At 49.7% G+C, this 26957-nt stretch overlaps 1 protein-coding gene across 2 annotated transcripts in view; it reads left to right on the top strand.

Moving 5' to 3' along the window:
* The window catches only part of FAM91A1 (family with sequence similarity 91 member A1), a 52840-nt gene that overhangs the window by 21631 nt on the left and 4252 nt on the right, over positions 1 to 26957 (top strand). For both annotated transcript variants that reach the window (XM_073590282.1, XM_073590283.1), the window contains exons 13-22: positions 534 to 646; positions 17366 to 17452; positions 17999 to 18122; positions 18353 to 18501; positions 19569 to 19703; positions 19845 to 19958; positions 21097 to 21169; positions 23625 to 23777; positions 25473 to 25586; positions 25896 to 26019. In XM_073590282.1, coding sequence (XP_073446383.1) covers positions 534 to 646; positions 17366 to 17452; positions 17999 to 18122; positions 18353 to 18501; positions 19569 to 19703; positions 19845 to 19958; positions 21097 to 21169; positions 23625 to 23777; positions 25473 to 25586; positions 25896 to 26019 — 1186 coding nt within the window. The remainder of the gene's footprint in view (positions 1 to 533; positions 647 to 17365; positions 17453 to 17998; positions 18123 to 18352; positions 18502 to 19568; positions 19704 to 19844; positions 19959 to 21096; positions 21170 to 23624; positions 23778 to 25472; positions 25587 to 25895; positions 26020 to 26957) is intronic.

The following is a 26957-nucleotide window of genomic DNA, read 5'->3' as shown; positions in this document are numbered from 1 at the left end:
AAATACCATATCTGGTGCTCGTGTTTCTATCATGTCCAGAAGCTGAAAACCTTATCTGATGATAATCTACTTTCCACAAGTATCAATGTTGCATAGCCTTTCCCATTATGTCTGATGGTCACAGAGAAAAATGGTTGGTTTCATTCACTGGATGCAAGCAGAGATCTAGAGAAAAACAAACAAAAAGAAAAAGTGATGACATGTGATATTTAAATAGGGTGGCTGTCCCAGGTTATCTATCAGCTGTATATACTGAGTAAGTGATCATTTGCTGGGGGAGATTTTGTGATCATGGTGATTCATTGTCTATAGGACTGCCAGAGATTGAGAACAGTCCCATAGACAGTGAGTGGAGTTATTGCCACCGCTCACTTTTAATGTAACTTGGTATGGTTCCCAGCAGTCATGCCCCACCGATTTGAAAAGTTGGGGACAGCTCCTTTTAATTCTAAATTGGGAAATCTTCTTCCGTGACAGACTTCTCTATCTATAATTTTGCTCCCCCCATTTTTTTTTTTTTTTAATCTTGATAGCGGAGACATCCAGTGTGAGCAGCCTGAACCTAACGAGCGGTCACACCAAGCGCATCGCCTTCTTGTTTGACTCCACTCTCACAGCCTTCCTCATGATGGGGAATTTATCACCGGTAAGGCTAATGTGATAAAATAAAATTGTTTTATGTGCAACCCCTCCATCTTTGCTCTCAAAAAAAAAACCACAAAACAGTCACCTTACCTGCCGACGTCCTTCCTCCGCTTTGCCTGGCATTTTGCTCCTTCCAAGATGTCTCCTTGTGCCAATCCCACAACACAGCGAGGGCAGGAATGCTTTAGGCTCCACATTGTGCTCCCCATGCCACTGTGCAGGGGTGCGGGGCAGAGGAGCCGAACAGAGGCTAGAAAACTGCACCAAAGTCAGGACCAAAATGCTGCGGTTTTTTTCCCTTCAATTTTAACCCCTTCACCCCCAAGGGTGGTTTGCACGTTCATGACCGGGCCAATTTTTACAATTCTGACCACTGTACATTTATGAGGTCATAACTCTGGAACGCTTCCATGGATCCCGGTGATTCTGACATGTTTTCTCGTGACATATTGTACTTCATGTTAGTGGTAAAATTTCATTCAAATAACTTGCGTTTATTTGTGAGAAAAACGGAAATTTGGCGAAAATTTTGAAATTTCGCAATTTTCCAACTTTGAATTTTTTTGCCCTTAAATCACAGAGATACGGCACACACAAAACTTGATAACTAACATTTCCCACATGTTTACTTTACATCAGCACAATTTTGGAACCAAAATTTTTTTTTGTTAGGAAGTTATAAGGGTTAAAAGTTGACCAGCGATTTCTCATTTTTACAACACCATTTTATTTTTAGGACCACATCACATTTGAAGCCACTTTGAGGGGTCTATATGATAGAAAATACCCAAAAGTGACACCATTCTAAAAACTGCACCCCTTAAAGTGCTCAAAACCACATTCAAGAAGTTTATTAACCCTTTAGGTGCGTCACAGGAATTTTTTTGAATATTTTAAAAAAAATGAACATCTAACTTTTTTTCATAAAAAAAATACTTCAGGTTCAATTTTTTTTATTTTACCAAGGGTAACAGGAGAAATTGGACTGCAAAAGTTATTGTGCAATTTGTCCTGAGTACGCAGATACCTGATATGTGGGGGGGGAACGACTGTTTCGGCGCATGGCAGAGCTCAGAATGGAAGGAGCGCCGTTTGACTTTTTCAATGCAAAATTGGCTGGAATTCAGATTGGACGCCATGTCACGTTTGGAGAGTCCCTGATGTACCTAAACAGTGGAAACCCCCTACAAGTGACCCCATTTTGGAAACTACACCCCCCAAGGAACTTATCTAGATATGTGGTGAGAACTTTGAACCCACAAGGGCTTTACAGAAGTTTATAACGTACAGCGGTACAATTAAAAAATCATATTTTTTCCACAAAAATGATCTTTTCACCCTCAATTCTTATTTTTCAAAGGGTAACAGGACCGTAAAAGTTATTGTGCAATTTGTCCTGAGTACGCTGATACCCCACATGTGGGGGTAAACCACTATTTGGGCGCATGGCAGAGCTCGGAAGGGAAGCAGCGCCAATTGACGTTTTTGGCTGAATTGAGATCGGACACCATGTCGCGTTTGGAAAACTCCTGATGTACCAAAACAGTGGAAACCCCCCACAAATGACACCATTTTGGAAACTAGACCCCCTAAGGAACTTATCTAGATGTGTGGTGAGCACTTTGACCCCCCCAGTGCTTCACAGAAGTTTATAATGCCCGGGCGTGAAAATAAAAAATTCGTATTTTTTCCACAAACATGATCTTTTAGTCACCATTTTTTTATTTTCCCAAGGGTACCAGGAGAAATTGGACCCCAAAAGTTGTTGTCCAATTTGTCCTGAGTATGCTGATACCCCATATGTGGGAGAAAACTACTGTATGGGCACACGTCGGGGCTCGGAAGGGAAGTAGTGACGTTTTAGAATGCAGACTTTGATGGAATGGTCTGCGGGTGTCATGTTGCCTTTGGAGAGCCCCTAATGTACCTAAACAGTGGAAACCCCCCCACAAATGACACCATTTTGTAAACTAGACCCCCCCAAGGAACTTATCTAGATGTGTGGTGAGCACTTTGAACCCCCCAGTGCTTCACAGAAGTTTATAACGCCCGGGCGTGAAAATAAAAAATTCGTATTTTTTCCACAAACATGATCTTTTAGTCACCATTTTTTTATTTTCCCAAGGGTACCAGGAGAAATTGGACCCCAAAAGTTGTTGTCCAATTTGTCCTGAGTATGCTGATACCCCATATGTGGGAGAAAACTACTGTATGGGCACACGTCGGGGCTCGGAAGGGAAGCAGTGACGTTTTGGAATGCAGACTTTGATGGAATGGTCTGCGGGTGTCATGTGCGTTTGGAGAGCCCCTGATGTACCTAAACTATTGAAACTCCCCACAAGTGACCCCATTTTGGACACTAGACCCCCCACGGAACTTATCTAGATGTGTGGTGAGCACTTTGAACCCCCAAGTGCTTCACAGAAGTTTATAACACTCGGACGTGAAAATAAAAAAATCATTTTTTTCCACAAAAATGATATTTTTGCCCCCAATTTTTTATTTTCCTAAGGGTAACAGGAGAAATTGGACCCCAGAATTGTTTTGCAATTTGTCCTGAGTAGGCTGATACCCTACATGTGGGGGTAAAACACTGTTTGGGCGCATGGCAGAGCTTGGAAGGGAAGGAGCACCATTTGACTTTTTCAACTCAGAATTGGCTGGAATTGAGATCAGACGCCATGTTGCATTTGGAGAGCCCCTGATGTGCCCAAACAGTGGAAACCCCCCAATTATAACTCCAACCCTAACCCCAACACACCCCTAACCCTAGCCCTAACCCTAGCCCTAACCCTAGCCCTAACCCTAGCCCTAACCCTAGCCGGAAAATGGAGATAAATACTTTTTTTTAAAATTTTATTATTTTTCCCTAACTAAGGGGGTGATATCGGGGGGTTTGATTTACTATTTATGGCGGTTTTTATATTTGGCAGCTGTCGCACGCTAAAAGACGCTTTTTATTGTAAAAATAGTTTCTCGTTCGCCTTATTGGGGGACACAGAGACCATGGGTGTATGCTGCTGCCACTAGGAGGCTGACACTATGCACAAAAAAGGTTAGCTCCTCCTCCGCCGTATACACCCCACCGACCGGCAGGAAATTCCTCAGTTTAGCTTAGTGTCAGTAGGAGGTGGACACGGGTCTTTTATTAGACCCAAATCTACCTCAGTGTGCGTCGTTTCTTTGCAGGTTCCGGAGGGATACGGAGTGAACAGTCACATCCGTACTCCCACAAAGAGACTGAGTACGGCGTGTATTGCCACCCCGTATCCTCATAGGTCTCCGGAGCAGGACCAGGAGCCTCGCACAAGTAGGTGCCAGCCGCACGGACGGTCCTTGCCCCCCGCCTCCCACCCTCTCGCCTACCAGAGCCTGAAGGTTGGATGAGGCGCGGATTTCATAGAGACAGACAGCGTGGGATTTTCAGGTACCTTTATTGTAAGGCCCCCTGCCTGGGTGAGTATGTCAGTCTTCCCCCGGCGTTTTCTCTTGGAGCGGTCGCCAGGGGGACCACGTTAGGGTCCCTGCACGCCCCGCATCCCCCCACGGTCACCGCATCCATGCAGGCCCCGGGTCTTCACGGGCCTCGTTCTGCGCTCCCCCCCCCCCCCCCTTTTTTCCATCTCGGCAGGGGTAGCGCTGGAGTCGGGCAGCTCTGGGCAGGGACGCGGCCCGGTGTTGCGACGCGTCTTCCGCGCCGACCCCCTGCTGACAGGCGGCCGCCGCAACTAATTTAGGCCCCGGCTTGTGTTCGGGCCTACCGCAGCGTCGCGGCCACGCCCCCCGCCCCTTTCTACTAAGCGGGCTTCACTCCCGCTCTCCCCAGGCTCTCCCCCCGCCTTTCCCTCTCCTGCCCAGCATATTATGGCTAGAGGGCAGCAATTATTAACCCTGCGAGGAGCTCCGCCCTTCCCCGGGACCCGCGCTTTTCTACAGGCAGGCGCCATCTTCACAGCCTGCCAGCCGGACGCAGCTGGAGAGGCTCCCCAGCCCCTGAGCAGTTTCTGCAAGCAGCTTTTTGCCTCTTTGGGACAGCCAGCCGGACTTCTCCCTGATATGCATCCCCGGACAGGTCGAGCAGCATCGCTTTTGGGGACACCGGACCGTGAGTAGCTCTGCACGGCAGACTGACCCTTCTCCGCCCTCTGTCCCCAACCTTCCGGCACTACCTCAGGTTTTTCACAATGTCTAAGGCTGATCGTACCCGCTCTTCGACCCTCCCCTGCACCCTAGTCAAGTTCTTCGCATGTTCTTCGTGCAACCGCAAACTTCCCTCAGGTCAGTCCTCTCCCCTCTGCCTGGACTGTAGCAATCCAATCCAGCCTGACGCCGCTCAGGAGCCATCCATAGCCCCAGGGGTGAGTGAGCCCCCCTTGCCGGGTTGGGCCTCCTCCCTATCACGGTCGGTGGCAGACCTCACCAAGGTGTCTCAGTCCCTAGTAGCCGTTCTGGATAAGTTGCCCTTGGGAGCTTCTGCGGGACCTAGCACGTCCCAGTACGTCCCATCTGAGCCAGCCAGTGTCAGTCGCAAGAGACCCAGGCAGGATCTCCAGGCGGAGTCCTCTCCTCGCCCTACCTCACCCCATAGTCTCCCTCTCGGGCCTCCTCTCCCGAGTCAGGTGAAGCGCTTTCGGAATCTGAAGGGGTCTTAGAGCTGGATTCGGATCAGGATGCGAACATGAAGGTTACGGTGCAGAACCTCATTGCCGCGATTCACCATACCTTCGACATCACTGACGCATCTGCGAAATCCTCAGATCAGGAGGTTTCGTTCAGACGGGCGGAAACACCTTCCATGGTGTTTCCCTTTCATTCCGAGTTTGGGAAGATTTTTACCAAGGAAAGGGAAGATCCGATTAGACGCTTTCAAAGAGGAAAGCGTCTCGGCGTGCTGTATCCGTTCGCTAAAGAGCTCACGGACAACTGGGCCGCTTCTCCTTCAGTGGACCTTCCCGTATCCAGACTCTCTAATAATACTGTTCTTCCGCTGTCAGGTGTAGCGTCTCTAAAAGATTCTAATGACAGAATCATAGAATCCCTAGCAAAGTCTGCCTTCGAGGCGGCATCTGCGGCGGTATGTCCAGTCTTTGCTTCATCTTGGGCAGCAAAGGCTATATCCGCTTGGGCAGAGGACCTTCGACAGGGCATTCTGGATAAGGCACAACCGGAGCATTTGGCCGATCTCGCCAATCAGATTTCCCATGCGGGGGATTATCTGCTTTCTGCTTCCTTGGATGCCGCATCTTGCGCGGTTCAGGCGTCAAGCAACATCGTGGCAATCCGACGTACAATTTGGCTCAAGGCCTGGCAGGCGGACTTGTCCTCTAAAAAGTCTCTGACTAATCTGCCTTTTCAAGGAGTGCGTCTCTTTGGGTCCCAATTGGACCAGATTATTAAGGACGCTACCGGAGGTACGAGTTCTCTTCTCCCCCAATCCAAGCCTCGCAGACCTCCTCCAAGGCGTCAGTTCCGTCCCTTTCGGTCTTTCCGCCGTTTCAATGCGGCGGAAAACCCTTCCAACCAGCAAAGGCCACAAGCACGTCAGGAAAGAAAGAAGGTCTCCTTCAGGCCCACTCCGTCCTGGTGGTCCCACTCTTCCCAGGGAAGACCACCCAGATCTAGATCTGGACGGTCTACGTCCGCATGACTATCATCGGTCTTCCGTGGGTCCCTTCCAATTGGGAGGTCGACTTCTTTTCTTCAGCGACGTCTGGTTCGCCTCAGTAGAGGACGCTTGGGTCAGAGAGGTTGTATCGACAGGATACAAAATAGAGTTCGTTTCTCTTCCACGGGATCGCTTCTTCCAATCCCGTCTGCCACGGGATCCTGCCTTGATCCCGGGGTTCGGTTCGGCCATCGCCTCTCTCCTCAGCTCCGGGGTGATTGTGCCCGTTCCCGAATCAGAACGATTCACAGGGTTTTATTCAAACCTGTTTGTGGTGCCGAAAAAGGACGGGGCGGTTCGACCCATCTTGGATCTCAAGTTACTCAACAAGAGAGTTCGCCTCCGCCACTTCCGGATGGAGTCGGTTCGCTCGGTGATTGCCTCCATGGAGGAGCAGGAATTCATGTGTTCCATAGACATCCAAGATGCCTATCTACACGTGCCCATATTTCCCGGACATCCGAAGTTCCTGTGGTTTGCGACTCACCACGAACATTATCAGTTCGTCGCGCTCCCTTTCGGGCTCGCCACCGCTCCCAGGGTCTTCACGAAGATTATGGCGGCGTTGATGGCCTTGTTGAGGATCAGAGGTCTTGTTCTTTTTCCGTATCTCGACGATATTCTGATCAAGGCTCCCTCCTTTCATCAGGCCCGCCTAAGTGTGGCGATCGTTCTAGACACCCTGTCCAGTTTTGGGTGTATCGTCAACCGGAAAAAGTCCTGTCTGATCCCTACTCAACGCCTTGTGTTTCTGGGCCTTCTTTTCGACACTCGTCGGTCAAGGGTATTTCTCCCACAAGACAAGATTCTTTCCCTGCAGCAGGGCGTCCGATCACTACAGATCGCACGGTTTTCATCTCTCAGGACAGCCATGAGGATTCTGGGGAAGATGGTGGCAGCAATAGAGGCAGTTCCCTTTGCCCAGTTTCACGCCAGGCCCCTCCAGCAGGCCATTTTGTCCAGGTGGAACAGGTCGGCTCTGTCTCTGGATCGTCCGGTTCGTCTTTCATGCCGGATCAAGCGGTCTCTCAACTGGTGGTTGACGTCTCCCCTCATTCTCTCGGGGCGGTCCTTTCTTCCCAGATTGTCACAACGGACGCCAGCCTCATCGGCTGGGGTGCAGTGTTCCGCAATCACACTGTTCAGGGTCGATGGTCGACTCGGGAATCAGCTCTGCAGATCAATGTCCTAGAGATACGAGCGATCCTTCTGGCTCTCGTCCACTGGGAACGGCGCCTCAAGGGCCTGCCTGTCAGGATTCAAACAGACAATGCCACAGCGGTGGCGTATATCAACCGACAAGGGGGGACACGGAGTGTCTCAGCCCTGGCGGAAGTGTCCAGAATTCTTCAATGGGCAGAGACCTTTGTTCCAACAATTTCCGCGGTTCACATTCCCGGCGTGGACAACTGGGCCGCCGATTTTCTAAGCCGCGAGGGTCTCGCGGCAGGGGAATGGTCCCTACATCCGGAGGTGTTTCATCTGCTCTGCCGTCGGTGGGGAACCCTGGACGTAGACCTCATGGCGTCTCGCCTCAAAAGGAAGGTACCACAATTCGTGTCCAGGTCTCGGGACCCCCTGGCAGTGGGCGCCGACGCTCTGGCCGTTCCTTGGTCACAGTTCGAGCTCCCCTACCTGTTCCCTCCCCTGCCTCTTCTTCCCAAGCTGTTGAAGAAAATCAAGGCAGAAGGGATTACAGTCGTCCTCATCGCCCCGAATTGGCCCAGAAGGTCTTGGTTCGCGGACATTGTCAACCTTCTCGCGGACGCCCCCTGGAAGCTTCCCGACAGGGCAGATCTGCTGTCGCAAGGCCCGATTTGCCACCCCAATTCTCGGTCGCTCAATATAACGGCGTGGCTGTTGAGACCGAGGTTTTGAAACGGGCAGGATTCTCTGATCGAGTGATTCATACCATGATCCGCGCCAGAAAGCCTTCCTCTTCCAAGATCTATTACCATACTTGGAAAGCCTATTTCTCCTGGTGTGAGGCCAATGACATCGCGGCCATGGTTTTTTCGCTTCCTTCTGTTCTGGCGTTTCTTCAGACAGGGCTGGATGCGGGGCTTGCTCTCAGTTCCTTGAAGGGTCAAGTTTCGGCACTGTCCATTTTATTTTAGAAGACGCTGGCCTCCCGGCCCCAGGTCAAAACCTTTCTTCAGGGTGTGGCTCACACGGTTCCTCCGTACCGAGCGCCCGTGGATCCTTGGGATCTTAATTTCGTTCTTGGGGTTCTGCAAGGTCCTCCTTTTGAACCTCTCAGGAATGTTTCCCTTGCCCTCCTTTCTTGGAAGGTGGCCTTTCTGGTGGCCATTACTTCCATCCGACGTGTGTCGGAATTAGCGGCCCTTTCTTGCCGCTCTCCCTTTTTGGTACTTCATCAGGACAAGGTAGTTCTGCGGCCTCCGCCCTCTTTCCTTCCGAAGGTGGTATCTTCGTTTCACCTCAATGAGGACATTGTTCTGCCATCCTTCTGCCCGAGCCCAGCTCATCCTCGGGAGCGATCCTTGAACAAGCTGGACCTGGTCAGGGCATTGAGAGTCTATCTAGCCAGGACATCTTCCTTGCGGAAGTCAGACTCTCTGTTTATCATTCCAGACGGTGCAAGGAAAGGTCACCCAGCCTCAAAGGCCACTATTGCTCGCTGGATCAGATCGGCAATTTTGGAGGCATACCGGGTCAAGCATCGTGCAGCTCCTTCAGGGATCAGAGCGCACTCTACCCGGGCGATGGGTGCCTCCTGGGCGGTGCGCCACAGAGCTTCCGCGCTGCAGCTTTGCAAAGCTGCAACGTGGTCTTCGGTTCACACTTTGTGAAATTCTACCAGGTCCACACCTACGCTTTGGCGGACGCCAGCCTAGGTAGAAGGATTCTGCAGGCCGCGGTGGCGAGTCCACTGGCCTGATGGAAGTTTGTTTCCCACCCCAGGGACTGCTTTGGGACGTCCCATGGTCTCTGTGTCCCCCAATAAGGCGAACGAGAAAACAGGATTTTATGGGTTGCTTACCGTAAAATCTGTTTCTCGGAGCCTTCATTGGGGGACACAGCACCCTCCCATGTTCTAAAACTCCTGTTCTTATGTTTGTCGATTGGTTACAGTTGAGTTGTTCGTTCTGTTTTCAATCTATTCCGTTACTTCTCCTACTGCTTTCTCACTAACTGAGGAATTTCCTGCCGGTCGGTGGGGTGTATACGGCGGAGGAGGAGCTATCCTTTTTTGTGCATAGTGTCAGCCTCCTAGTGGCAGCAGCATACACCCATGGTCTCTGTGTCCCCCAATGAAGGCTCCGAGAAACAGATTTTACGGTAAGCAACCCAAAAAATCCTGTTTTTTGCATCACCACATATTGAGAGCTATAATTTTTCCGTATTTTGACCCTCCGAGTCATGTGAGGTCTTATTTTTTGCGGGACGAGTTGACGTTTTTATTGGCACCATTTTCGGGCACGTGACATTTTTTGATCGCTTTTTATTCCTATTTTTGGGACGCAGAATGAACAAAAACCAGCGTTTCATGAATTTCTTTTGGGGGGGTGCGTTTACACCGTTCCGCGTGCGGTAAAATTGATAAAGCGGTTTTATTCTTCGGGTCAGTACGGTTACAGCGATACCTCATTTAGGTCGTTTTTTTATGTTTTTGTCGGTTTTATGCAATGAAAACTATTTTATATAAAAGATAATTATTTTTGCATCGCTTTATTCTGTGAGCTATAACTTTTTTATATTTTTGCTGATGATGCTGTGTGGTGGCTCGTTTTTTGCGGGACAAGATGACATTTTCAGCGGTACCATGGATATTTATATGCGTCTTTTTGATCGCGCGTTATTACACTTTGTTTGACGGTATGATAATAAATCATTATTTTTTGCTTCGTTTTTTATTTTTATTTTTTAAGGGGTTCGCTAAAGGAATTAACTAATGGAACAGTTTTATAGGGCGGGTCATTACGGACGCGGCGATACCTAATGTGTACTTTTATTATTTTTTTTTTTTTTTTTTTATTTCCAAAAAATGGATTTATTGGGGGAATATTTTTTTTTTTTTTTTTTTTTTTTTCTAATTTATTTGGCAATTTTTTTTTTAAATTATTTTAACACTTTTTTTTATTTTTTTTTTTACTTTATTAAATAGTCCCAGGTGGGACATCATTGTCCTGTGACAGATCGCTGATCTGTCACATCACAGATCACTGTGACAGATCAGCGATCTGACACAGGCACTGCAGAAGGCTTCCTCATGCCTGCGCTTTGCAGGCACTGAGGAAGCCAGCTTCCTCAGGCCCCCGAAGGCCCCCGTCGCCATCTTGGATTCGGGGGCCTGGAAGAAAGGAGCCCCCCGCAGCAGCGCTGCACATTGCGCTGCCGTGGGGGGCTCAGGGAAGCACGGAGGGAGCCCCCTCCCTGCCGATGCTTCCCTTTAACCCCCGGTACACCGCGATCATGTTTGATCGCGGTGTGCAAGGGGTTAACGTGTCGGGGGCGGTCCGTGACCGCCCCTGACACATTGTGCCGGGTGTCAGCTGTGATAATCAGCTGACACCCGGCCGCGATCAGCGGCGCTCACCACGTGGGCGCCGCTGATCGCGCCGACGTACTATCCCGTCCATGGGCATAGGGGACCAGGTCCCATGGACGGGATAGTACGTCGGATGGCAGAAAGGGGTTAAAGAAACCACGACATCAAAGAACCACAGAAGACGCCTCATGTAATCGCTGCATTAAAATCCATCCTTGTCCCCTCCCTTCCAATCATTTCATCATTATCTGGTTTTCTTGCACCTTTATTCTTCCCCTGCCTGCCCTGGGTATATTGGCTCTCGAATCACTAGGTATAATAGAATTATAAGTTTATATTATATACTTTTTTTTTTTTTTTTTTTTTTTTAAATAACAGGATTTTTGGGTTGTTTACCGTAAAATCTGTTTCTCAGAGCCTTCATTGGGGGACACAGAAACCATGGGTGTATGCTGCTGCCACTAGGAGGCTGACACTATGCACAAAAAAAGGTTAGCTCCTCCTCCGCAGTATACACCCCACCGACCGGCACTAATTTCCTCAGTTAGTGAGAAAGCAGTAGGAGAAGTAACAAAATAGATCAAGAACAGAACAGGCAACTCAACTGTAACCAACAAACAACATATGAACAGGAGTTGCAAAACATGGGAGGGTGCTGTGTCCCCCCAATGAAGGCTCCGAGAAACAGATTTTACGGTAAGCAACCCAAAAATCCTGTTTTCCCTATCGCTTCATTGGGGGACACAGGAACCATGGGACGTCCCAAAGCAGTCCCTGGGGAGGGAGAAGCAAACTTCCATTAGGTCTGAGAACTCACCACCGCCGCCGGCAAGATCCTTCTGCCAAGGCTGGCGTCCGCCGAAGCGTAGGTGTGGACCTTGTAAAATTTGGCAAACGTGTGGATCGAAGAACAGGTTGCAGCTTTGAAAAGCTGCAGCGCGGAGGCTCTGTGGCGCACCGCCCAGGAGGCACCCACTGCCCGGGTAGAGTGAGCTCTAATTCCAGAAGGGGGCACTCGATGCTTGACCCGGTAGGCTTCCAAAATTGCAGATCTGATCCAGCGAGCAATAGTAGCCTTGGAGGCCGGCTGACCTTTCGGCGCACCATCTGGAATGATGAAAAGTGAGTCTGTCTTCCTCAAGGGAGCTGTCCTAGCCAGGTAGACCTTCATCGCCCTGACCAGGTCTAGCTTGTTCAAGGAGCGCTCGAGCAGGTGGACTGGACCCGGACAAAAGGACGGGAGAACAATGTCCTCATTTGGGTGGAAAGTGGACACCACCTTAGGCAGGCAGGAAGGAAGGCGGGGGCCGCAGGACCACCTTATCCTGATGGAGCACTAAGAAAGGGGGGCGACAAGAAAGGGCCGCCAATTCTGACACGCGCCGGATGGAGGTGATGGTGACCAGAAAGGCTATCTTCCAGGAGAGAAGTGATAGGGAAACTTCCCTGAGAGGCTCAAAGGGTGAACCTTGTAGAGCCTCCAGAACCAGATTGAGATCCCATGGATCAACAGGAGCGCGGTACGGAGGTGCCGCATGAGCCACTCCCTGAAGAAAAGTCTTGACCTGCAGTCGGGAGGCCAACGTCTTCTGGAAAAGGATGGAAAGCGCCGAGACATGACCTTTTAAAGACCTGAAGGCAAGGCCCGCATCCAAGCCTGTCTGGAGGAACGCCAGGATAGAAGGGAGAGAAAAGGACATGGGCGGAATGTCATTGGCCTCGCACCAAGTGAAATAGGCCTTCCACGTGCGATAATACATTTTGGAAGACGATTGCCTTCTAGCCCGGATCATGAACCGCTGAACCGTGTCTCAACAGCCACGCCGTTAAATTGATCGGCAGAGAATTGGGGTGGCAGATTGGACCCTGAGACTGCAGATATGCTTCCAGGGGACATCCGCGAGAAGGTTGATGTCCGCGAACCAAGACCACCTGGGCCAATTCGGAGCGATGAGGATGACTGGAACCCCTTCTGCCTTGATTTTCTTCAGCAGCTTGGGCAGAAGAGGAAGGGGAGGAAACATAGGGGAAGTTGAACTGAGACCAGGGAATGGTCAGAGCATCGGCGCCCACTGCGAGAGGATCTCGGGCCCTGGATACTAACTGTGGGACCTTTCTGTTCAGGCGAGATGCTAGCAGATCTACGACCGGAGTCCCCCAACGATGGCAAAGTTGATGAAAGACGTCCAGATGTAAGGACCACTCTCCCGTCGCAAGACCCTCGCGGCTGAGAAAATCAGCGGCCCAGTTGTCCACGCCGGGAATGTGCACGGCGGATATCGCTGGGACTGATGCCTCTGCCCAGTGGAGAATCTTTGACACTTCCGCTAGAGCCGAGGGGCTCCGTGTCCCCCCCTTGGTGGTTGACATATGCCACCGCTGTGCCATTGTCTGTCTGAATCCGGATCGGCAGACCCCTGAGAAGCCTTTCCCAGTGAATGAGAGACAGAAAAATCGCCCGTATCTCGAGGACGTTGATCGGCAGAGTTGTCTCTTGAGTTGACCCTTAACAGTCTGATTGCAAAACACTGACCCCCAGCCGAGAAGACTGGCATCCGTTGTCACAATCTGCCAGTGAATCGGAAGGAATGACCGGCATAGAGAAATGAGGTGACGTCAGCCATCATTTGAGGGACTGTTTGACCTGGGACGAAAGGCGAATTGACGATCCAGGGAAAGAACAGACCTGTTCCACAGAGACAGGATGGCCTGTTGAAGCAGTCTTGAATGAAACTGAGCAAAGGGAATTGCTTTGGCCGTTGCCACCATCTTTCCCAAGACTCTCATGGCAGACCGGAAAGATGGAAGCTGTGAGCTCTTAAGCGCTCGTACATCTCGCCGCAGAGAGATCATCATCTCTTCTGGGAGAAAGACCCTCGACTGATGGGTGTCGAACAATAAGCCTAGAAACACAAGCCGTTGAGTCGGAACAAGGCAGGACTTCCTTTTGTTTACGAGCCACCTGAAATTGGCCAGGGTGTCGAGAACGATGGTAAGACTTTGGAGAGTCTGGTGAAAAGACGGAGCTTTGATTAGAATGTCGTCGAGGTACGGAAAGAGGACGAGGCCTCTGATCCTCATCAGGGCCATCAACGCCGCCAAGATTTTTGTAAACGCTCTGGGCGCTGTGGCGAGACCAAACGGCAGGGCGACAAACTGGTAGTGGTCCCGATGAATAGCGAAACGCAGGAATTTCTGATGCCAGGAAAAAGTGGGGACATGCAGATAGGCATCTTGAATGTCTATTGAGCGCATGAATTCCTGCGCCTCCATGGAAGCGATTACTGAACGAAGGGACTCCATCCTAAAATGTCGCAGGCGGACCTTTTTGTTCAGTAGTTTGAGGTCCAGAATGGGCCGAACCGCGCCGCCTTTTTTCGGCACTACAAACAGGTTTGAGTAAAACCCTGTGAATCGTTCTGTTTCGGGAACGGGCACAATCACCCCGGAGCTGAGAAGGGATGCGAAGGATGCAAAGAAACCTGGAACTAGGGCGGGGTCTTTTGAAGGTCGGGACTCGAAGAAGCGATCCCGGGGCCGAGAGACGAACTCTATCTTGTATCCTAAGGATACAACTTCTCTTACCCAAGCGTCTTCCACCGAGGCAAGCCAGACGTCCCTGAAAAAAAGGAGTCAGCCGCCCAGTTGGGAAGGTGCCTCGGGACTTTGATAGTCATGCCTATGTGGACCGTCCAGTTCTGGACCTGGAGGGTCTGCCCTGGGAGGAGTGAGATCGCCAGGAGGGAGTGGGCCTAAAGGAGACCTTCTTCCTATCCTGGCGTGCTTGCAGCCTTTGGTTGGAAAAAGGTTCTGCCGTAGCGAGTCGGCGGTAAGGCCGAAAGGGCCGAAACTGACACCTTGGAGGGAGTCTACGAAGTTTGGACTGAGGGAGAAAAGAACTTATGCCCCCGTGGCGTCCTTAATAATCTGGTCCAGCTGGGATCCGAACAGACGCGCTTCCTGAAAAGGCAGATTGGTAAGGGACTTTTTTGATGACAAATCAGCCTGCCAAGCCTTGAGCCAAACTGTACGCCGGATTGCAACTAAGTTGCTGGACGCTTGAGCTGCGCAAGACACGGCATCTAAGGAGGCAGAGACCAAATATTCCCCTGCGTGGGAAATCTGGTTGGCTAGCTCGGCCAGTCGCTCTGGTTGGGCTCCATCAAGAATGCCTTGGCGGAGATCCTCCGCCCAAGTAGCTATGGCCTTTGCTACCCAAGTGGAAGCAAAGGCCGGACTTAGCACCGTCGCAGCGCTTCGAATGCTGACTTTGCTAAGGATTCTATGATCCTGTCGTTAGAATGCTTCAAAGCCGCCACACCTGAAATCGGAAGGACCGTGTTGTTAGTCTAGACACGGGAGCGTCTACAGAGGGGGAAGCCGACCAGTTGTCGGTGAGCTCTTGAGAAAATGGATACAGCATGCCGAAACTCTTCCCTCTTTGAAAGCGCCTAGTCGGATTTTCTCTTTCCTTGGTGAGGAGCTTGCCAAACTCAGAGTGAGAAGCGAAAGCTCTGGAAGGCGCTTCTGCCCTTCTGAACAAAACCTCCTGATCTGAGGGTTTTGCAGGAGAGTCTGTAATCTCGAAAGTGTGGTTAATCGCTGCAATGAGGTTCTGTACCGTAACCTTCATGTCCGCGTCATGGTCCGAATCCAGCTCCAAAATCTCTTTGGATGGCGCATCTGAGAACGCTTCGCCTGACTCAGGTGAGGAGGCACGGGCAGGAGACTGCTGGGAAGGACTATGTGGTGAGATGGGGCGAGGAGAGGATTCCGGACGGAGATCCTGCCTGGGCCTTTTGCGGCTAATGCCGGCTGGCTCAGATGGAGCCTCTTGTGACCTCCTGGATCCTGCAGAAGTGTCCAGGGGCAACTTATCAAGAACGGCCACTAAGGACTGAGACACCCTGGTGAGATCCGCCACTGATTGAGATAGAGAAGAAGCCCAGTCAGGAATGGGGGATTCACTCCACAACAGGTGGCTCCTGGGCGGCGGGCTGAATGGGATTGCTGCAGTCAAGGCAGAGGGGAGTGGACTGACCTGAGTGAGTTTGCGTTTGCAAGAAGAACATGCAAAAAGCTTGATTAAAGTGCAAGTGGAAGAAGGGGCACGAGCACGATCAGGCTTAGAGTTAGACATAATGAGGAGTGCGGGAAGGTTAGGGGACAGGAGGCAGAGGAGAGTTTCAGTCTGCAGAGCTTGCTCACAGTCCGGTGTCCTGTAGATGCTTCCAGCAAACGCTTGCTGTGTCCCCCAATGCTGCTTCCCTGAGAAGACGGAGAAGGAGGGAGCGGGGCTGACCGCAGTAAGGAGGCGGTAGATGGCGCTGCCCATAGGCAGGCTAGGGGACTGAGCGCCGCCCCCGGAACGCAGAGAGCGGTGGGTGGGCCTAGAACGGGCGGGAGAGAAGCCCGACTAAGGAAGAAGGCGGGGCGTGGCCGCGAGGCCGAGGTAGGCCCAAACTGAAGCCGGGGCCTGTAGTAGATGCTGTAGCGACGATCGCTCCTCAATGGAGCCAAGCCTGTAGCCCGGCTGCTAACCAGCCCTGAGAAAAGTGCAGCCGGGGAGGAGGCGGTGAGCAGATTCAGGGAGAGGAGAAGGGGCTGTTGAGGGGAGCCGAAATACCTGGGGGGAAAAGGAGGCATGACTGCAGCCCGGCTGCTATGAGATAAGTGCAGCCGGGAATGCCACTCAGGGGTCCCATATTTACCCTCTACCTAGTCCTGTCGCTCTTCAGTGTCTTCTGTGTACCTGTGGATGAAGATGTACTTCTGTCATCCAGCCGAAGGATGTCCGCGTCTCTTCCTGACCGACAGGCTCTGGTGGGCGAGTGGGCGGGAGACGGGGGAAGAGGACCAGTTGGATTGCCTGACACGTGTCCGTGCTCGGGGCTCTTGGTCCTTCCGTGGAGAGCTATGAGGATATGGGGTGGCAGTACACGCCGTACTCATAGCCTCCTTGTGGGACTACAGATGTGACCAATCACTCTGTATCCCTCTGCAAAACCTGAAAAGAAAACGACGCACACTGAGGTAGATATGGGTCTAATGAAAGACCCGTGTCCACCTCCTACTGACACAAAGCTAAACTGGGGAAATTAGTGCCGGTCGGTGGGGTATATACTGCGGAGGAGGAGCTAACCTTTTTCTGTACATAGTGTCAGCCTCCTAGTGGCAGCAGCATACACCCCATGGTTCCTGTGTCCCCCAATGAAGCGATAGAGAAGTTTTTTTTCTTGGGTTGGCTGCACCTGGAAAAGTTTTTATTCTTTTTTGTTTTTGTTTTCTTCCCATTTACTGACGTGGAGATTGTTACATGAGTGTATTTAGCCTGGAGGCATCTAAAGTTTACTGTGGTGGTGCGGTGAGAGGTGGCACAGTGGTGTGTGGTAGGGAGGGCGGCACTGGGGTGCGGCAGGATATTCAGTGAGTCAGTAATGCTTTTGTCATTTACAGCATAATCCAGACCTCCCCTTTAATGCAGGCTTTGTTCATATAGCATCACTTACACTTTACTGCTCTTTCCTTTTCGTGCATTGCAGAATCTGAAGAGCCACGCGGTGACCATGTTTGAAGTGGGCAAGTTGTCAGACGAGACCCTGGACAGTTTCCTGGTGGAACTAGAAAAGGTGCGCTGCTCATATAGCTCATCCAGTTCTGTGTTATGGGTCTGGCTGTGTAGCAAAATCACCACCCGCCGAGATTCAACTGCTGATGTTACTCTGTGGTCAGATTTTGAGAAACCAAAGTGCGACGTAGTAAATATTAAAGCGTGTGTAGACGTGTAGACATTTGTAACCATTGTTTCCATACTCCCACCGCATCTACAATGCAAATAAATATCTGCTCCTCTTTTGTGTCTTCATCTCCCGCACAGACCGATGTGAAACCCCAGTGACAGTTTACAAGCCAGTGCAGTCTAATTCTGTAGTTGGGTGCGTTGTTCTCGTACCGCTCACTTATTTTTAGGCAGGGTCCGATAGAGAATAACAATGGACTCCAAGATGAGACTGCGCTGAGTAAATTATTGGTCTGAAGCCATCGGGGTGCATTGGAGCTGTATACACAAAACGCAGAATATTTTTAATCAAGGTTGTCGCATTTTGTAAAAAAATTTTTAATTTGGATACATTGCATCATATCCTGTCGATAATGCCGTTCTCTGTCTATTGCAGGTACAAAGCACGGGGGAAGGAGAGGCTCAGAGATACTTTGATCACGCACTCACTTTACGAAATACCATCCTCTTCCTGCGCCACAACAAGGAGCTCATTGCACTTCCTGAGCAATCGCCGGCAGGTAAGGAACGAGTCCTCTCTCCTCCACTCTCCCAAGGGTGTATGATCAGGTCCGCGATATTATACATTTCTAACTTTTGATTTGATATATACTTTAGCCGTGAAAGTAGGAGATCCTGCAGCATCCAAGGGTTTTCTTACCACTGGTATCTACACCGGCGTCTTAAAAAGACAGGCGGTCCTGAGGGTAAAGTGTTGAAAAGTATCATGAAATGATGGTTCTGTGTGCAGGTTTACCTTTGGATCTGCTACGATGTGAAAGTCTACTCGGCCTGGACCCCGCCACCTGCAGCCGAGTCCTAAACAAAAATTACTCGCTTCTGGTGTCAATGGCGCCCCTCACCAACGAGATTCGGCCGATCAGCAGCTGCACACCCCAGGTGGGATTTATGTATCTGTTGGCTCTTGGGAACTTGTTACCTTGGGGGAAAAAACAAACACTATTTACCTGCAGATATAGGGTTAATCTGCAGGTAAATGGCATTCGAATGAAGCCCGGCCGCTTACGGACGGTGCGACTATGAGGAGAAAATGAAACTTCAGCTACAGGAGCGGTTAGTCATGGCTCGCTGCACTTCACACTGTGCTGTGAGATGTGGCTGTAAGCATGGCGTGCCACGTCACAGCTTCACTACCGTGTCAGCTGTTAATCACAGCGCCAGAGCGTGCGTCCAGCCGTCGCCGCTCACAGTATGGGTAATGACTGCCATGCTTAAGAACCGAGGAGAGAGATGTTTTTTTGTCTTTTTTTTTATTTTTTATTAGACTACTTTGCAGGTAGCAATAGATTTTTAGTTTTTCTGAAAATCAGCACAAGAATTTAATAAACTCTGTAGAGACGCTGGGTCATTAGCGCTCCCGGCATATATAAAGGCAGACCTAACATGTTGTACATAGGGGGCTGTATAGTCACAGACTGGTCAGAGCACCAATGCTGACCCCTGTGCAAAAGTTAAAGTGTCTACAAAGGGCACATGAGCATCAGTAGTGGACCGAGGGTGAATGGAAGAAAGCGTCCTGGTCTGATGAATGACTTTTCATTTTCATCATGTGGACGGTGAGTCTGCGTCACTGACCCAGGCAAAATACGGCACCAAGTTGCACTATGGGAAGAAGATGAGCCGGCGGGGACTGTGTGATTGGAGCTTTATTTTAGAGGGAAACCTTGGGTCCTGGCATCAAGTACGCCACCATTGTACAGACCAAATACTACTTTTCATGGTAGCGGGATTCCCTAATCCCCCACCACATGGCAAATGCTGATCAGGAATAGTCCGAGTCACAACATTTTTATCATTTTCTATGTGGGGGATTTACCGCTCTGTGCTGGGAAATTAATGCTTAGCGCTCTAGAGATTTATTGAAGGGACCTGTCTGCAAAAAAAAAAAAAAAATATATATATATTTACCCACCGTATACATAATTTGTGTATATTTTTCTTTGTAGCACATCGGACCTGCCATCCCTGAGGTCAGCTCCATCTGGTTTAAGCTCTACATATACCACGTTTCTGGCTATGGACCACCATCGCTCTTGCTGTCTAAGGGAACCAGACTCCGCAAGTTACCAGATGTTTTCCTGGTGAGCATCAGATGTGAATCCACATCCAAAATAAAAGCTCTTGCTCCTCCCTGACGTTTTATCAGAGAGTGACACTCAGCCCCACACCTCCCCGTCTGTCGTGGCTCTGTGTGACTTCATCTGATCAGATATATTTTCTAGGCCTACGACCGGTTACTTATTACATCCTGGGGACATGATCCCGGCGTGGTCCCGACTTCTAACGTCCTGGTGATGCTGAATGATGCGCTGACGCACTCGGCTGTTCTCATTCAGGTACGTCTGCTGAGTTTTGCGCTCCTTATGACTCCACAGTAAACGACCACCCTTGTACAATTTATGGGAGCTCATCCCCCTTGGTATATGTACGTTTGGCAGGTATAGCAGTAGTAATTCGGGGTCTCCACTGACTTCCCGGCTAGTCTGATATTTTGGGGTTTATCTACAACAGCCAATCAGAAGAGGTAGAGCTACAGGGAGTGTGAACCAATGATGAGGCAGGAGGTGTGTCTTAGACTACCTCAGACTCCCTGTGGACGCTGTAGCTAGGATGTAGTCACAAATGGGCCGTTACAAAGTTTGACACCCCCCCCCCCCTCTTTATTTTTCCGTCCCTTGTTCAGGCCTTCCTCAATGTACATGTCATTGTCAGCGCTTTAGACGGTCTATGTTTGTGATATTGCCTACAATATAATGTAGATTGCTGGAAAGGGAAAATCAAGTAGCCTTAAAGGGAATCTGTCACCCCTTTTTTGAGATATCATATAATGATATCATTCAATTGTGTGTCATATAAGGATTTTCTTAGTACTTTTGCTTCCCCCTGACCCCGCACCTTTCATGCATAAATATCTTTTTTATATCGTTTCAGGTGTACGTAAACTGCCATGTTCCGGTCCGATGGGCGGGGCTTAGTCAAATTCTCCCTCCCTCCCTGTCTTGCTCTACACAAGAAGAAATGTGTAGAACAAGACAGGGAGGGGGGAGCAGGTGAATAAGCCCCGCCCAGCGGACTGGACCGTGGCAGTTTACATACCTTTTTTATATCGGTTCAGATGTTTGTAAACTGCCACGGTCCAGTCCGCTGGGCGGGGCTTATTCACCTGCTCCCCCCTCCCTGTCTTGTTCTACGCATTTCTTCTTGTGTAGAGCAAGGCAGGGAGGGGGGGAGAATTTCAAATTTCAATAAGCCCCGCCCATCGGACCAGATCGTGGCAGTTTACATACACCTGAAACGATATAAAAAAGGTATTTATGCATGAAAGGTGCGGGGTCAGGGGGAAGCAAAAGACACACAATTGAATGATATCATTATATGATATCTCAAAAAAGGGGTGACAGATTCCCTTTAATGGGCGTATACTGTATGCCACCCCAAATCCCCTTCACCTGACTGTAGATTTCTGTTTTACAGGGTCACGGGATGCATGGTATGGGAGAGACTGCACATGTTCCTTTCCCCTTTGATGAATCAGAACTACAAGCAGGTAACAACTTATTTATTTCCCTTTATGGCATTGCCAATGCCACACCATACTATAGTGTCAATACAGAAACAAAACTCATAAAAGAAAATCAATCCTCATCCATATTAATATGACTGTATATTCCTATATATATGTTTTATTCCATTCTCCACCCAGCTGGTCTGACTGACAGCTCCTCAGTGTTCCTCCTCCTTGCTGCTAAATGTCCTCCCACCTAGCCTTGTTGGCTACTCTTCGGTGTTCTTCCTCCCTGCTACTGAATCTCCTAACAAGCAAGCCTTATTGATAGCTCCTCTGTTGTGAACTCATTTTCTGGTCTGCCTCTGGTTTCTGGTGAGGGAGTTGTGAGTTCTCTTTCTGGGCTCCCTGTGGTGGTGGCAGGAGGTAGTGAAGCTGATCTAATTAACAGAGACCTGCCACCTGATAATGAGGAAGAGGATTGGACATCTGGAGTCTCAGAATGGATTTAAGACAGCCTACTCCCTATTCCCATGCTGGTGATTTTTTCCTGCCTCTTGAGGTCTTAGTTTCCAGCTCAGTTCCTGCCTTCTTAAGCGAAGTTGTCTTTGCTAATGTTCATATTTGATTTGGTTTGGTCTATTCAGTTTTTTGTGTGGTCAGCCAGCCCCGGCTGGGGCTGTGCTGAATTCTTATGTCACTGTTTGTGCCAGTTTGCTTTTTGTCCCTTATTAGATTGGCCTCTTTTTGCTCTGTTCTCAGAATATGCCAGAGTGCTGATATACTGGGAGAAGTCTAGTGACTTCAGGTTATTTTTTGCTATCAGAAGTGTTGGACATTTTTGCAGGGTTTTTTGGCGTGATTGCAGACAGTATCTTTCCTTTCCTGTCCTTTCTAGTTAGTGTGGGTTCCATCGTTTGCTCAGCCTATTTTCCTACCTGTGTTCGTATTTTTATCTTGTCTCACCGTCAGTACATGTGTGGGGGCTATCTATTCCTTTGGGATCTGCTCTGGGGCAGTTTAGATTTCCCCTTTCTTGCTTTAGGCTTATTTAGTCCTCCGGCTGTGATGAGGCGTCTAGGATCATCGTAGGTACGCTCCACGGCTGCTGTTAGTTGTGTGATTAGGATCAGGGGTCTGCAATCCACGTAGTTACCAACCTCTCTGGTTTTCTGTGACGTGGCTTGGTCTTGTTTTCCTCCTCGGTGACCCATTCATAACACTCCTCAGTGTTCCTCCTATCTGCTGCTGAATGTCCTCCCACCTAGTCTTATTGGCTGCTCTTCAGTGTTCCTCCTCCCTGCTGCTCATTCTCCTCCCACCTAGCCTGTCAGATACTCAGTGTCCCTCCTCCCTGCTGCCCTATTGATAGCTCCTCAGTGTTCATTTTCTCTGCTACTGTATCTCTTCCTGCCTTTCCTTATTGATAGCTCCTCAGTGTTCCTCCTCCCTGCTGCTGAAACCCCCCACTTAGTTTTATTGGCTTCTACTCCGTGTTCCTCCTCTCTGCTGCTGAATCTCCTGCCTAGCCTTATTGATAGCTCCTCGGTGTTCCTCCTGTCTGCTGCTGAATGTCCTCCCACCTAGTCTTATTGGCTGCTATTCAGTGTTCCTCCTCCCTGCTGCTCATTCTCCTCCCACCTAGCCTCCCACTCTTCAATGTCCCTCCTCCCTGCTGCTGCTGAGATTTGACACTGCTCAATACAAGCTGCAGCTTTTAGGCAGAGATGAGTACACTTGGACTCATGAGTTCTCTCACACTTTAACTGGACTCATAAAATTATCATCTTAATACCAGGATTCATACAGCCAGCCTGAAATAGTTTTTTTTATGTAAGTACAACAGCCCCAACCTTTGCCTTAGTAGTCCAGAGTCCTGGAAATATGTCCGCATAGAAAACTTTATCGGTTCATTGGGGGGGACAGGAAACCATGGTTGTATGCTGCTGCCACTTTGTGTGTGTGACGTCCAGTCGCTTCCCTCGGTGTACACTTCTGCGTCAGGCTTTGTCCTTGCCTTATTGTACATTAAACACTATATTCACCCGTTCAGTTACACTCTTTATTATCCCAATAAATCCGCTTTTTAATAATTCTGTCCTGTTTTATTTCTACAGCTCCAATGCAGACCTACGTGTCCCTATGGCAACAGATAACAAACAAGCTGTGAAGTCTGATATTGCGGTCACGCTCCTCTTTCGCCTCTGCTCCTGACCACATTACCCAATGTGCATTAGCACGAAGAAGAAATTAGGTGTCTGCAGGATCTGACTACAAAGCATGTGTGTTTGCTGTCTGTTACCATGGAGACACATGGCTCTGCCTAGGAGCTGTTGAAAGAAGAATTTTTTTTTCTCCAAATTAGATGCTTTGTGATGATTGGGTTTTAGAACCAAGTAAAGGTAGCCGACATCGCCTGATGGTTCCTGATAATTTTGTGATTTTAATCCAGTGCGGTCATAGTGGTAAAAGAAAATGTGTCGTCTCTTATCCGCAGAGTTCTCCAGTCACAGTATGGCCGCCCACAAAGCTTTACAGGTGTTACGGGAGAGGATTGACCTGGAGCACTTCTGTGGGTACGTCACGATGCTGAACCCCAGCATTCGTCACGCCAACCAGAGGCGACTGAGCAATGCCTCTGATGGGAAAGGTGAGCTGTGCTGCCAGCGACGGCCTGTCCCGATCTTATCTACATTCCCTCTGGAGCGGCGCTCTGTCCATGCTGGAAACCTATTAAATCCAACCATCATTCTCTGACAGCAGCAGTTAACACGCTGCAGCAATGGGGTGCGTTATTCCAACCACCCATCGGAGACACTGACAGGTGACCATCACAGCCGAGGGTCTGCTGGTGACCCTCATGCCTGTCATTACGATGATCCTGTGAAAGCCGGCATTTAGCCGGCGTTCATAGATTGTGATTTTCTCTATACATAGCAGTGCTGAAGCACACCACTATGTACAGTACAAGCGATCGGGTGATCGCAGCTACAAGTCCCCTAGGGGAACTATTAAAAACAGTAAAAGTGACAACAAAATACTCATACTGATCTGGAGAATCATATTGCCGGGTCAGTTTTACCGCATAGTGAATATGGTACCATATTTTTTGCTTTATAAGACGCTCCGGATTATAAGACGCATCACAAATTTTGAGGAGAAAAATAGGAAAAAACTTTTATTAATAAAATGGTGGTGCCTCTTATAATCCAGGTGCCTTATTGCTTATCGGGGGGTGGTGGCTGCGGTGAAGCGGGGTCCCAGGGTCGCTGCTGGAGGAGGCAGGAGTGGGGTGATACTGCAGGCCGCAGGAAGGGATGAGAGGGTGCTCCGATGTGCAGTGCGCTGCCAGGGGGGCTCGTGCTGCTATCAGGGGGGGCTTGTGCTGCTGCCAGGGGTCTGTGCTGCTATCAGGGGGGCTTTTGCTGCTGCCAGGGGGGTCTGTGCAGCAGCCCGGGGCTCTGCCGACACTTACCGGGTGTAGGCCGCAGGGGTGTCCGGGTGTCCGTCGGCGCTGTGGGTGTTGCCGGGTGCCCAGCCGTGTCTCCACGTGCCCAGCGGTGTCTCCGGTTCCCATCCCGGGGCTCTGCCGACATTTTGCGACAGGCCAGAGCCCCGGGGCTCCCTCTCAGTTCCCTCTGTATTGGCTGGCTCCGGCAACATGGCGGCCGCCGCCGGGGACGGCGCATGTGCTGATGGTATTCTCGGGACTGAGATCTCGAGGGATGAGATTTCAGCGCTGAAATCTCATCCCTCGAGATCTCAGTCCCGAGATCACCATCAGCACATGCGCCGTCCGCCATGTTGCCGGAGCCAGCCAATACAGAGGGAACTGAGAGGGAGCCCGGGGCTCTAGCCTGTCGCAAAATGTCAGCAGAGCCCCGGGATGGGAACCGGAGACACCGCTGGGCACGTGGAGACACCGACAGCGCCGACGGATACCCGGACACCCCTGCGGCCTACACCCGATAAGGTATATCCTCTTTGTAAGACGCACCCCCATTTTCCCCCCAAGTTTGGGGGGAAAAAAAGTGCGTCTTACAAAGCGGAAAATACGGTAATTTTTGCAATTTCATCACACTTGGATTTTTTTTTTCCCACATGATAAAATGAATTGATGTCATTCAAAAGTAGAACTCGTCCCACCCAAAAAACAAGCCCTCATACTGGGCCATATTAATGGAAAAATGGACAAGTTATGTCTCTTGGAAGAAGGAGAGGAAAAAATGAAAAGGGAAACTGGCCGCAGTGGGAAGAGGGGTTAAGATCCCATTTGGGCGACTTTCCTACTTAAGCGTATAATTCATCCAGGACTGATTGATTCGCTGTTCATTGCTCCGTACAGACGAGTCGTGTCTAGCATTGGGCACTGAAGTTAATGAAGTTAATGGCAGCACCGAGTCTTTTGAGCTCGTGGTTGAAGAATTTGCAGTGGAAGCGGGACAAAAAGCCAGCGAAGGTACAGTCCAGTCCGGTCACATTTATTTATTTATTTACCTCGGACCTTATCCCATAGTATTTTTTTTTTTTTTTTTAAATCAATTTTTGCTGTCCAAGCATGAGTTACAATGTGGGTCTTCTTACCCAAAATGTGACTGCTTCATCATAGGCATATTTGAAATTGCCGCGTTTGTGTCGGGAGACCCCGCGGCCAGGTCCGTGCACTGCAATCCGTGCTCAGACCGAGTTTCATGGACTTCTGCATGCACTCTTACTTAGACTACATTGCCCTGGAGTATGTGTTAACGTCCTGCCCTGTCTGTTACAGTGCCGTCGGTGGAGAAAGACTGGGTCCCCCTGGAACTTTGCTATGGTATCCCACTGTTCGGCTCTGAACTCAACCAGACCGTGTGCAAAAAAATCGCTGCCCATGGACTATGTGGAAAGGAGAGGTGATTACCCCCATAGCTGGCATCACTCTTCAGTAACGTCACAATTCCAGTTCTTTGAAAAGTTTTCAGCAGTCTCCTTATCAGAGGCAGGATTACAGTGACTGGTAACACCTGTATACAGTTAGGTCCATATATATTTGGACAGACAACATTTCTAATTTTGGTTCAAGACATTACCACAGTGAATTTTAAACAAAACAATTCAGATGCAGTTGAAGTTCAGACTTTCAGCTTTCATTTGAGGGTATCCACATTAAAATTGGATGAAGGGTTTAGGAGTTTCAGCTCCTTAACATGTGCCACCCTGTTTTTAAAGGGACCAAAAGTAATTGGACAGATTAAATAATTGTGAATAAAATGTTCATTTCTAGTACTTGGTTGAAAACCCTTTGTTGGCAATGACTGCCTGAAGTCTTGAACTCATGGACATCACCAGACGCTGTGTTTCCTCCTTTTTGATGCTCTGCCAGGCCTTCACTGCGGTGGTTTTCAGTTGCTGTTTGTTTGTGGGTCTTTCTGTCTGACGTTTAGTCTTTAACAAGTGAAATGCATGCTCAATTGGGTTGAGATCAGGTGACTGACTTGGCCATTCAAGAATATTCCACTTCTTTGCTTTAATAAACTCCTGGGTTGCTTTGGCTTTATGTTTTGGGTCATTGTCCATCTGCAGTGTGAAACGACGACCAATCAGTTTGGCTGTATTTGGATGGATCTGAGCACACAGTATGGCTCTGAATACCTCAGAATTCATCCGGCTGCTTCTGTCCTGTGTCACATCATCAATAAACACTAGTGACCCAGTGCCACTGGCAGCCATGCATGCCCAAGCCATCACACTGCCTCCGCCGTTTTACAGATGATGTGGTATGCTTTGGATCATGAGCTGTACCACGCCTTCGCCATACTTTTCTCTTTTCATCATTCTGGTAGAGGTTGAT

The sequence above is a fragment of the Dendrobates tinctorius genome, unplaced genomic scaffold, assembly GCF_039654945.1.
Source record: "Dendrobates tinctorius isolate UK_male_01 unplaced genomic scaffold, ASM3965494v1 ptg000116l, whole genome shotgun sequence".
Classification (NCBI taxonomy): domain Eukaryota; kingdom Metazoa; phylum Chordata; class Amphibia; order Anura; family Dendrobatidae; genus Dendrobates; species Dendrobates tinctorius.
The sequence above is the reverse complement of the archived record's forward strand: the minus strand, read 5'-3'. Positions and strand labels throughout refer to the sequence as shown.